Genomic DNA, 13,265 nt, shown 5'->3' on the forward strand with positions numbered 1-13,265 from the left:
TTCACTGGATGGATCCACGACGGTCTTGCCTTCACTGGCCGGATCAGTGATCGATGTTGCCTTAGTTGGCCGGATCAGGGATCGATCTTGCCTTAGTTGGCCGGATCAGTGATCGATCTTGCCTTAGTTGGCCGGATCAGTGATCGATCTTGCCTTAACTGGCCGGATCTGTGATCGATCTTGCCTTAGTTGGCTGGAAATGCACGCACGCACGCACGCACGCACGCACATGCTGATGGTAAACAGTAAATACTAAAAACAACTTCAGTGTCTGTTATAAAGCGAGTATTATCATTGGTCCGCCAAAGGTTGAACCTGAGTTTTCGGGATAAGGAGGGGGTTAAAAAAAATGTTTCAAACAAAAGTTACTTACTTTTCGATGGAGAATCAGAATCTGCAATAAAAGTTGGGGTTTCAATTTAAAAAAACAAAGTTGACCTTCACATGTTCTTGACACGTTCACTCAAGGTCAAACCAATGACGCCGTCTTATGTCCCCCTTCGAACCAAACAATTTTTGTCTGAAACATTTTTCGATTTAACGCAGTGTTTCTGAGAAATTTGAGTGCAACTTTTAAAATGGGATACCCATAGGTGCCCTGCGCCTCTATCACTTGCTCGATCCTCGCCCTAAAGCGCGAGCACGCTGTCTTCAAATGATCGCGGTTCATAGCCGTGAACTCTGTCTCGATAGCGGCACGGAGGTGACGTTGGGGTGCCTGGACTTATTGGTGTGTCTCTCGACTACGCCCCACACGTAGTAGTCCAGAGGATTTAAGTCGGGACTGTTAGGAGACCAGAAGTCCTTCGACCAAAACATGTCGACGTTATCTGAGAGCCAGTTTTGGATTAAATGGCTCGTGTGAGCGGGTGCGCCATCTTGTTGAAATATGTATGGCCTCCCAGAGGCCACAGTCTCCATCCACGGCTTTACCACTGTCCTCAGGACCTTCAAATACACCTCCTTCGTGACCGTTTCCCTCTTTTGGAAGAAGTGCGGCGGCATGATATCGCCCTCACTTGAGACGACGCTCAGGACGTGGATATTGGCCGGAAACTTGGTCTTGCCCACCACAGGGATGTCCTCGGGGTTGTGGGCGAGCCAACGGTCGTTCCTCCGGTTCACTTTGGCATCCACGGTGAAAATTTTCTCATCAGAGAAAAACCTAATGCGGCCAGCAGCTTCGTGTTTTAACGAGCACAGAAGCAAATTGCAGCGGGCAAATCTTTTGAGCTTGGCGGCCTCAGAGAGCATCTGGCGGATCTTGAGGACGTAGGAGGTATATTTGAGATCCTCTTTACTGATCCGACGGACGATCGTTTCGCTCACCCCCAAGACGGAGGCCAATTTCCGGAGCGAGGTCCCTGGGTCTTCCAAAATCATGTCTTGGGCTCTTCGGATGATCTCTGGAGTCCTTGTTGATTTTTCCCTAGCCTGTCTCTTCCTCGCCGGAGTGTAAGAGCCTTCCTCGGACTCCTCTGAGACTGCGTATCTCTTCGCAACATCGTATACCGTCGATCTTGGGTATCCAAAAAATTTTATAATTTCGGCTGTCATTCTTCCGGCGCGAAGGCTTTCTATAATTGCCGCTCTTCTATCGTACTCCATGCTTGGCTTGACGAGCTCGGCCATTTTGAAATTATGAAAGTCTTACTGACATATCTAACTTTTTTTAGCACCAACTAGCGCCTACTCCTGAATTCTAATATAGCGGGAACTTCAAATTCAATTTTGTCCGGATTCTAACGGCGCACCCTGTATATATAGATTAAAAATTTTTTAAGACAGGGGGCGGTGTAGGATGGACCTCCCTTCGCGTGAAAAGTAGTTCCTCGTTGAAGGCAGGGGGTGGTGTGGGGTGAACTTCTCTTTGCATGGAAAGTAGTTCCGCGTTGAAGGCAGGAAGCGATGTGGGATGGACCTACCTTCGTGTGGAAAGTCGAAAACCCATGTGATACCATTAAACTTCTTTGGTTAATAACTTTTTAACAAACAACGAGCGACGGCTAAAACCTCAAGGTCACTCAAGAGGATGACCTTGACAACATATATCAAGATCAAGGTCATTGGGACTGCCTCTGTTATTGTCCAATATTTACCATTAATTTTATTGTTATTTTATAAATTTATCAAATATATGTCCATTTATTCACATTTTCGTTTCAAGTCTTATACTACGCAATGCCGTCTTAAGTTGACGAAATAAAAAAAATTTAGAAGGGCAAGACCTAAACAATAAAGCGGATATGGCATAAAGCTACCTAAAAGTTTTTCACTTTAATGTTTTTAAATTTCTTGAAAGTAGGTTTTGAATATTTTTAAATGTTGATTGTGCTGTGTGTGAAGGAGTATTATGCGAAATAAAGCAAAAACACTTTAATGTAAATCATTTTGTTTTTTCATTGCAAGCTTAACTTTAGTTTGGGGATACTACGATTTCCGGAGCGCCAGGTTTTGACCGTGGATTCTTCATCTACAGGTCATTACAAACAAAACTTAAAGAGTGGTGAAAGTGGCTATCTGGTTTAATTTAGGAGATATGGAGGTTTTTAGTTGGAATTTGAGAAATCGACAAAAACGCTTTTTTGCCAGTTGCAGACTATTTTCGCGTTATTCAGAACAATATAGGGTAAATATTGACAATAACGGAGCCCGTTCCGATGACCTTGACTTTGACATATATTATAGAGGTCCTCCTGAGTGATCTTCAAAAAGTTTTAACCGTCGCCCGTTGTTTATTAAAAAGTTATTTTAAAACAAGAAATTTAATGATTTTGCACGACTTTTCAACTGTCCACGCGAAGCAAGGACTTGAGTTTGACATATATTACAAGGTCACCTTCCTGAATAACCCGCACTAGGTTTCACCTGTCGTTCGTTGTTTGTTAAAAAATTATTAACAAAAAAGTTTAATGACTAGAGCATAATTTTACGATACTATATACGTTTACGAAAGAGTATATTTGATGGAATTTTAGCATTAAATCAGAAATAAGTTTGAGTTAGGTTATATTTTCCGAAACTGGAACCCCGGACACGTACGATCGTTTTCAGCCCGCTTCGCGGGAGGGCGGGAGGAAGGGGCTTTACTCCTCTCCCCCGCCGGAGCCGATGGAACAGATTGCACCGTACAGATTTGATCACCTGGTTCATGGCACGGATCCCGGCGGGGGGGAGGGGCATCGCCCCTCCCGCGAAGCGGGCTGAAAACGAGCGTATAAGTCCGGGGTTCCACTTTCGGAAAATATAACCTAACCAGATTAGGTTAGGTAAGGTTAGGTTAGGTTAAATGACTTTCCTTCCTTCGTTCATATTCGTCGTTTATGTCTTTCAATATTCAAAATAACTACTATATTTTCGAAACTTTTTTTGTTAATAACTTTTTAATAAACAACGAGCGACGGCTAAAACCTTTTATAGTCTGGAACTAGCAAAAAAGCGTTTTTGTCGATTTCTCAAATTCCGACTAAAAACCTCCATATCTCCTAAACTAAACCAGATAGCCACTTTTATCACTCTTTAAGTTTTGTTTATAATGACCTGTAGATGAAGAATTCACGGTCAAAACTTGGCGCTCCGGAAATCGTAGTCTTGCTTTTAGTTTTAAGTATATCATTGCAGTACTGATTGTTGACAGTAGCAGGCTATCCTTTCAAATAATTGCACAAAATTAGGTTATGTTCGAGATCGAACGTAGGTGCCGATTATTGGTACTCGCCGTCATAATAATTAAAGTTCATTCGTGGCAATACGCGGAATTAATCGGAGTGTGCTAAGTGCGACTCTCACCCGCGTTTTGAATTTGCCGCCAGGTCGCTGCTACGCTGATGATCTATCGCTGTGCTACGTGTCGCGGTCGAGCGCTGATAATTCGACGAGACAAACAAGGCGCGCTTCAATAATGTTTGTCTTTTAGTATTCCTTTGTTATTTTTCTCTTATGAGTAGTCGAAAGTGCCATTATTTCGCGATTTGTCTGGATTATTCTGGAAGGCTTTATCTTTATAAAGAAAGGGTTCCGAAGAGAACAAACACAGTCAACCGTCAGTCTTGCTAAGCGGATGATTGTCGGATGATTTGCTAAAAGTGCGTTGGGAGTTCAAGTCAAAACTCTTTCCCGTTCGTGCTTGTGATGTGCGTTTTTTGGCTTGCTTTTCCGCCTAATCCTCTCCTACCGCTCGCACACATGGACAGTATCTCTTCGGATCCACTCACTTATCCGGCCGATGCCGATTTCTTACAGAGTAGATACTAAAAGTGTTGGAATTGTAAATAGTTTATATATTAACATTAAAGTATTAACCTCTTCGGTACGAGCGTCGACTATAGTCGACAGCCAGGAAAGACATGCACCGATCGTCGACTGAAGTCGACAATTACTGAATGCTTTTTATTTTATTCGCTTTTTTCATTGAGTTTTAAAAATTATTTCTTTTATATCCTATAAACATTATAAGTATATGTAAACCCATCATAAAACACTTGTTACACGAAAGTATCTTGCGATTCGCTTGTCTCGGCCATCAAGTAATACTACACGGCGGACACGCGCCGTACCGAAGAGATTAAAGTGTATGTGACAATCATATGTTATTCTTTGTGAACTCCTGCGAGTCCTGAAGATTTCCGTCTAGTCGCCAACCGCGTAAGATGAATCACTCGTTCTCTGCTCGTTTCAACAGGCCTTTTCCTAAAGATCATAAATATCAACTTGAATAAATTTATTGTCGACAATCTGGCCAAATGATATTTACATCAAGGACAACGTTTCAGCCTCAAATTTAGGCCCTTATCAAGTTCATAACTTTAAGACAAGTGTTCACAAACCAATGCAACTTGCAAATATATAAACGTGTTCCAACAAGTCAAATATTCAACACTGTAAAAATAATAACCAATATAAAAATAAACAAGTCAAATATTCAACACTGTAAAGACAATAACCAATATAAATAACTTAAGAGGCATGCCCACCTTGACACTTCCAAAAAATCGAAATTTTTTTTCTTTGCTTAAATGATAGTTTATAGTCTTAGAAATAATACCTAATTGATCTAAGTTCGAAATTTCAAGCCAAAATAAGTTTTGGAGTCGATTTAGTGAAAGCGCGTCGCTGCGCGGTCGGTAGACCTTGAGAGACTCTGAGCTCGTCAGTTACAAAAAGGCCTGTTATATCTTTTGAAAACCCTTACTTGGCGGACAAGAGACTTCGGTATGTAATTATAGATGGAGTAGTATCTTTCCCGCCTAATTTCATGTACATGAGTCACTGGCATCAATGTAGTTGTGCCTACAGACGCCAAACGACTCTCACCTTGTGGTGTTCGTATAGCAACAGTATTTCTCTTGTACTTTTGCAATAATGGAAAATAATAAGAAAGTGTATGCCAGAAAAAAAGGCTCTAAATACAGTTCTGGACGCTCGGCGCGTTGAGATAGCAGAGCGCTCGATGACAGATGCAGCTAAAGAGGCTCGAACAACCGCAATATCGCAAAGGAAAGAGGCAGAAGAGACTGATGTCACCCTGGAAGGCCAACTGTATGGTGCAGGCATTGCAGAGTAAAGGTTAATATCCCATTTTTAATTTTATTCACGAGAAATCGTTAAGCAAAACTTTAAAATCGTTTTTCTCAAAACGACATTTTTAAAATCGGCGTGCAACGTAACTTCTACAATTTTCATCCGATTCACTTGAAATTTTCAGAGAATCTTCTTTTTATAATTATCTGTGGAAGTACGTACGGATTTTACGCTAAGTTAAAAACTTTTTATTTTACAGACAACTTTTTAACAAAATGTTAGGGTCAAAATTGGAACTTTTTTTTCAGATGTGCACCATTTCCACAAAAATTAATATTTCTAAATATTATGTACTTCACACCCTATGTACTTCCACAATAAATCTTATGTAGAAAACAAAAATGGTTGGTTTTCTGTTCCAGATCAAACGATTTAGGAGGAATTTTGCACGCCGATTGGACTCTCGCCTAAAAAACACCGAACATGAGACGGCTCCAGCGTCGCCATTTTATTGAAAAGAAATATAAAAAAAATTTTCTTGTACTCTTCAAAACATGTAGAATTAATTCTTTAAAACAGATTTTTTATTTCCTTTATAATTTTTCCTCCAAAAAATGCCAAAGATACCTATAATTTTCAAGCGTCCAAGGTGGGCATGCCCCTTAAATGAAGAAATGTACTATAAGATGTCAGTTATTAAAATTTAATATAAAAACCGTACGATGTATAAACATGATATTGCAAAAAGAGTTCCTACTTACAAGTTTGTGAACACTTGTCTTAAAGTTATGGACTTGATAAGGGCCTAAATTTGAGGCTGAAACGTTGTCCTTGATGTAAATACCATTTGGCCAGATTGTCGACAATAAATTTATTCAAGTTGTTTCTCCATTACTGGCGACTATAAGTTATTACTACCTGATCATAAATATCATTTCATCAGTCGATTGTTTTGAATTTTTCCTGGTTGGAGAACTGGGACGTTTTCACTTCATGCTTTGCCGTTTGGATTCCAGCTCGAAATAATGAATACAGGTTTTGCTTCCTCGGATTTCTTTTTGTTTGGCCCATTAAAGGAGGCATTGTATGGAATAAGGTTTGATGAGAAAAAGATGTGAGAAAGATGTTCAAAGTTGGCTTAGACATTAGAACAAAGATTTTTTTCCTGCTGTTCGCGTAAGAACTCGGCCGGTAAGGTAGTGGCTTATCACCTGAAAGCGGTGTTAGCTATCGAGTCGCTAGTCAGCGCACTCGGACAGACTCCGCTAATACTGAAAGCGGAATGAGAAAGAAGCTTTTATCGAAGTCGGGCCACGTTGTGGAACGATCTGGCTGATTTTCCAAAAGTTTGGCGTACAAGGCGTTATTTAAGATAGTGGTTGATTGATAACTGTTTTCTATTCTTGTTCATGAGATATAGTAGTAATCTTATATAACAACATTAATAAGCGAACAATCTGCTGAAAAACGATTTAAAAGCTAACTTTACTCGTCCGACGAGTAAGGATCAGCACCGATGGAATCCATATCAACGTAATGAAAATACTTTTAACAACACTTTGGTTACAACTGCCAATCCAATCTCGACATCGTCTGTAATTTCGAATACGTATGATTACAAGCTTCGAGATATTGACTTCGTTGACTTGCAAGTACCAGATAATCTAGAAATGTCTCCTAACAAACGAACCAAGCGGAAACTTCCAGAGTCGATAAAGGATAATCAAGTTAAAGATGGTGAAGCCATGATCCTAGAAGACGAGAATTCATCTGCTCAATCAAATCAAGTTGTTGGATTACATTCTCCACCGAAATTCAGGTACATTAAATCCGACGTTGGTCCGTTCAGGACATGGCTAACTGTTAAGAAACTCAAGGGCGAAGATCGTCCAAGACAGCCCTTACCGGCAGAAGGCGGTCGTTTCTTATTCAAATGTGCTATTGATTATACACATGTTGAAACTGTTAATATTAGGTTGTTCATTAAGTTCTGCGGTTTTTTTGCCCTAAATTAAAACATAAATCTATTGTACTTACACATTTATTCAATCTAGAATGTATTGTCCATCTTGATCGACCACCTTCTGCCAACGTTCTGGAAGGGACATAATGCCGCGTTTGTAGAAGTCGCGCGACTTCTGCGCGAAAAAGTCCTTCAAGTACGTTTGAATAGCGTCCACTGAATTAAAGCGCTGCCCGTCGAGATTGTTTTGGAGTGACCGGAACAGATGGTAATCCGACGGCGCAAGGTCTGGGGAGTACGGTGGGTGCTGCATGACTTCCCAGCCAAAGCACTTCAACTTCTTCTTGGTCACCAAAGCAGTGTGTGGTTTGGCGTTGTCGTGGTGGAAGACAACGCCCTTCCTGTTCGTCAATTCCAGCCGCTTCTCCGCCACTACCTGCTTCAATTTTTCTAACTGAGCGCAATGCTTCTCGGCGTCGATGATCTGACCGCGCGGAAGCAGCTCAAAGTACAGAACGCCTCGCCAATCCCACCACACACTCAGCATTACTTTCTTCGGATGCAAATCCACTTTGGCAACCGATTGTGACGACTCACCCGGACCGCACCATGACCACTTGCGTCGAATGTTGTTATATACCACCCATTTTTCATCTCCCGTGACCACCCGTTTGAGAAAGGCCTCCAGCGAGTTCCATTTCAGCAGGGATTCACAGATCATGACGCGGTCCAAAATGTTCTTTTCGGTGAGCTCGTGAGGGACCCAAACATCTGCTTTTTTCGACATCCCAAGCAGTTTTAATCGCTGCGCAACCGTTGTATGGGCGATGTCGAAGCGCTCCGCGATCTCCCGCGTCGTCAGGTGTCGGTCTGCTTTGATTGCGGCCACGATTTGGTCGTCGTCAGTGGTGGATGGACGATCGGAGCGAGCAGCATCGGAGACGTTCACATCTCCGGAACGAAAGCGCGCAAATCAACGCTGACAAGTGTCAGCGCTTATGGCCGAGTCCCCGTACACGCTACATATCTCACGTTGTGCGTCCGTCGCTTTTATTCCTTTGCGGAAGAAAAATAGCAAAATGTGCCGAAAATGCACCTTTTGATCCTCCATTTTCAATGAATAGCGCGTACACACAACACGTCAAAACACAACAAAGACTTTGGCGAAATGTCAAGTGTTGTCTAACCTGTCACGGAGTATTCGGCAATCCGCGGTTCAGGCGATGCATGCTATCTTTTTCAATGGATAAACGCTATCTATCAAGAAAACCGCAGAACTTAATGAACAACCTAATAGATTAATTGGATGATATTTCCATTCTCGAGGTGCGGCTAATGCAGCTTTAGACAACCATTTCGTCACTGAATCTAAATTTTCAATGTATCTGCCAGCTTTCTTTTTGGTAAGAAGATTAGTTATCAGAGGAATACTTACTGATATATCAGAAGAGGAACTTTTAAAAATACTAAAACTTGAAAATCCAGATTTAAATCCTGTGGAGTGCTTCCGCCTAAAGATGAGAAGATTGATCGATGGTAAATCAGAGCTTGTGAATTCACATTCAATAAGGTTTACGATCAGAAACAAGGGACTTAAATTTGTCATTTTTTTATGGAAGGTTAAATTTCAAATGGATTATTATATTCCTGGCATGTTACAGTGTAACATTGTTGTCGACTCACAATCAGCCATAGTACTAAATTTTGTCAAAATGAAGACCGCTGCCTGAATTGTGGTTAAGCCAAACACTCGGAGTATACATCTTGTGAACTTCTTACGAAGTGCCTTAACTGTGGTGGAAACCACAAAAGTCTTCATAAGGATTGCCCGAAGGTCATGTTCAAAAGACACGTGAATCGGGTGATGGCTTTGGAAGATCTGGATTTTTATTCGGCCAAAAGAGAAATCACCAATACTCCCAATAATCCTTCTAACATCTCATTCCAGAATCTTTCCTTTGATTCAGCTTCAAATGTAAATTTTCCGGTTATTAAATCCTTACCTCAGGATAATCCTACAATTTTTCACTCAGTTAGTCCTTCAGTTTTGAGAAATTCGGAGTTTAATCACAAAACCTTTGCTAATGCAACGGCCTCAACCTCTTCCAAGAACACAGATATAAACACAAAGGAGTTTTTAACCGCCTTTCCGTGGCTGAAGAAATTAATAACGAAAGAGCTTTGAACATGGGAGGACATCCTGTCAATAATCAGCGAGAGCAAGGACATTCCTAGTTAGACAAGATTCTTTTGACTATTGCTGATACTACACATTCCAATATCCAAAATGGCTAAGTTTCTTCAATGGAACTGCCAAAGTATCCGAAATAAACGCGCGGATTTGGAACATCTGACAAGGAAACCCTCCCAAGTGTAACTCTCGTAATAATGCCAAACACAGCTATAGATCTGTTATTTGGGTCACTAAAAAGTTAAATTCACCATTCATAAACCCTATCTTTGCGATATATACAAGATATAAGCACAAAGGTATTATATAATAGGTAAATCTTTAGAATAACGAACCCCGCTCCAATCACCTTGACCTGGACATATGTTGTCAAAAATATCCTCCCGAGTGACCTTTAAGGTTTTAGCCGTCGCTCGTTGTTTATTGAAAAGTTAACAAAAACCGTTTTTATATAGCACGAATTTCTAGCTGTCTACGCGAAGGAGGAGTTATGAGGTAAGTTAGATTAGGTTAGAGCGGCGAGGGGGTACAGGAAGAGGAGCCGCTCCCCGCCCACATAGCATAAAACACTGGAATCTGCAAATCTATAAATCATCTGTCGATATGAACGCTGGAAGTGTGGGTGGGTGAGGGGCTTCCCCACTGTATCACCTCTGCGCAAGAAACCTAACCTAACCTAACTCAACTCGTAACTCCTTTCGCCTAGACAGCTAGAAATTCGTGCAATGTAAAAACTTTTTATTTCAATAAAAGTCTATTAAAAAGTTTAACTTTTTAATAAACAACGAGCAATGGCTAAAACCTTTTGAAGGCCACTCGGAAGGATGTCCTTGACAACATATGTCAAGGTCAAGGTGAGTGGAGCGCGGTCCGTAATTCTAAAGATTTACCTATTTAATATCTTTTGTGCTTATATCTTGTATATATCGCAAAGAGGGCTTATGAATGGTGAAGTTTACTTTTTGGTGGCCCAAATAACAAATCTATATAGGTTTGGCATTATTATGAGATTTACACTTGGGAGGGTTCCCTTGTGAGTGTAAAGTACAATATTATTTTATTATCTGAAACTTGGTTGAAAGACTGTAATAGATTTATTATTCGCAATTTTGATACTATTCGTAAAGACAGAAGCTTTGGTAAGGGCGGAGGTGTTGCTATATTGATGAGAAATGATATTAAATATCAAAAAGTTAACTTAAATATTAGTTACAATAATAAGATAGAAGCTTGTGCTATTAAAACTTTTATTAACACTAGACCAGTTATTATTGTATCTTGTTATAAACTCCCAAAGGTTAGTATAACGGAAGAATAGTGTGAATTTTTCGATCAATTCACTGAGGACTTTCTTATAGGCGGTGATTTTAATACTCATCATACGGCTTGGGGAGATAAAAATACTGTATTAAGGGCATTAAATTTTATAATGCTGCTTTAGATTCTAACGTATGTATTTTCAATAATGGGCAGTCTACTTATAGGAGCATATCCAATAATTCTGAATCTGTTATTGATATTACCCTTACTTTTCCTCGTGTAGCATTCGACTTTCATTGGGAAGTTTTAAAAGACTTATGTGGCAGTGATCATTTTTTAATTTCTGTAGGAATTGTTGGTTCTTTTTCTGTTTCGTCTCCATTTAAAAATCGTAAAAGATTATATAATCACAAGTTTGCTTAAATTCAAGATTGGCTTACCTCTAGATAAAATGAAAAGTGGCTAAACTAGGTATTTGTCGTGATATAGTTTTTACTAATGATTAATTTAGATGTTCAATCTAAATATACTTTTTTCATGTCTTGTATAGTTGATAGTTTAAATGAAGTTAAGGGGATCCTGGAGTGGCCTAGTGAATTTTTCGCGGTAGCGCCACCATTTCGATGCAACTAAAAAAGTAGTGACTGACATTATCGACAGAATTGCTGGTAACATGCGACAACATACACTACAAGCAAGCAACTGTGTACGCGAGCGCGCCGCGCTTCGGCCAACGTAGGGCAGTAGACGAGCGCAAATATATTTGCTGTCCTTTACTCATCCGACCGATAGCTATAGCTGTAATATAGCTATAGCGGGCTGACAGCAGACTTCGCCGTCGCTCGCAAAATCAATCTTCTTTAGCATATCTTGTCGCTCATCTCCCTCTCCCTCTCCCTCTTCCTCTCCCTCTCTGTCTGTCTGTCTGTCTGTCTGTCTGTCTGTCTGTCTCTCTCTCTCTCTCTCTCTCTCTCTCTCTCTCTCTCTCAAAGTTAAAGTTGAACGATTAACGCACAGATGGATTTATGCAAGAGATTTCAGGAGGTTCGACAGGAATGCGTTTCTGGTGGATCTGGAGGCCCTAAACTGGAGTGATGTGTTTCAAATGGATAACATTGACATGATGATACAGATTTTTAACAGATTCATATTGAACACCATCGACAAGCATGCGCCAGAGCGACTCATCGTGATGCGAAAACTGCCTGCTTCGTGGTTAGGTGCGGATATAAAGAGGATGATGGTTGAGAGGATGATGAGAGGGATAAGGCTCGGAGGATATAGAGGAGGTGTAGAGGCGACGCTCTGTACGAACGCTACAAAAGACTGAGAAACGAGGTTCAGTGTATGGTTAGAACTGCCAAGAGGAACTATTACTACGATACATTTAACGGCTGTAAGGATCAGAAAGAAGTTTGGAGCAAGTTAAAGTAACTTGGTCTTGTTAAATCTCGTGATGCTGGTCGCCTGCTGCAGTCTTGAGGAATTTAACAGGTACTTTGTGTCTGTAACTGGTCCCGGTTGTAATTCGAATGAGAGCATATACTTGGGCGAACTGGAGTATAGTGAGGACAAGTTTTACTGGAGGCATGTGGGACCTGAGGAGGTATGTTCGGCGCTGTCAAGGATAAAATTGCAGGCGAAAAGTGTTAATGGATTGTCCAGTAAACTCATAAATATCGCCATGCCTTGTATTATGCCTGTGCTGACGCACATTTATAACTGGTCTCTGTCATATGGAGTTTTTCCTACCATCTGGAAGGCAGCGCTTGTGATACCACTTCTTAAGACTAAGACACCAACCTTGCTTCAGCATTTCAGACCGATCTCCATTCTATGCTGCATATCCAAGGCACTGGAGCGTCTGGTGGCAGACCAAATTGTCGAGTATATGGAGCAGAGGGGTCTCGATCCTTTCCAGTATGCGTACCGTAAAGGACATTCTACTCAGACTGCTCTCATTAAAGTGCTAGATAATGTGAGATGCGCGATGGATAAAAGAATGATTACTGTAGTTGTATTCTTCGATTTTACTAAAGCCTTCGATTGTGTCTCAAACAAAATATTAATTGAGAAACTAAGGTCATTGAACTTCTCGAATTCGGTTTTGCGCTGGATCTGTTCCTACTTGGAAAACAGAACGCAAGCTGTGAGGGAATTGTCTGGAAGGAATATGTCGCCCTTTGTCTGTATCCATGCGGATGTTCCTCAGGGCTCCGTACTGGGACCACTGCTTTTTCTGATATACTTATTGGATTTACGAAATGCACTGCAGCACTCTGACTATAACCTATACGCAGATGATTTAACGATTTACTGCCACTGCCATCC

General features: G+C 40.8%; 2 protein-coding genes across 6 annotated transcripts in view; one reads left to right on the forward strand and one right to left on the reverse strand.

The window, feature by feature from the left end:
• The window catches only part of LOC105278602 (E3 ubiquitin-protein ligase LRSAM1), a 141,656-nt gene that overhangs the window by 96,366 nt on the left and 32,025 nt on the right, over positions 1-13,265 (forward strand). The gene's annotated exons all lie outside the window — the stretch shown is intronic.
• LOC109610920 lies at positions 471-2,671 on the reverse strand. The gene has a single exon (XM_020031387.2). The coding sequence runs from the start codon at positions 1,630-1,632 to the stop codon at positions 667-669; it is 966 nt and encodes a 321-aa protein (XP_019886946.2). The 5' UTR covers positions 1,633-2,671; the 3' UTR covers positions 471-666.

The sequence above is a fragment of the Ooceraea biroi genome, chromosome 3, assembly GCF_003672135.1.
Source record: "Ooceraea biroi isolate clonal line C1 chromosome 3, Obir_v5.4, whole genome shotgun sequence".
Taxonomy (NCBI): Eukaryota; Metazoa; Arthropoda; class Insecta; order Hymenoptera; family Formicidae; genus Ooceraea; species Ooceraea biroi.

Excerpts from the sequence above, each read along its gene's own strand:
- LOC109610920 (XM_020031387.2), bottom strand. The coding sequence starts at position 1,632 with ATGGCCGAGCTCGTCAAGCCAAGCATGGAGTACGATAGAAGAGCGGCA.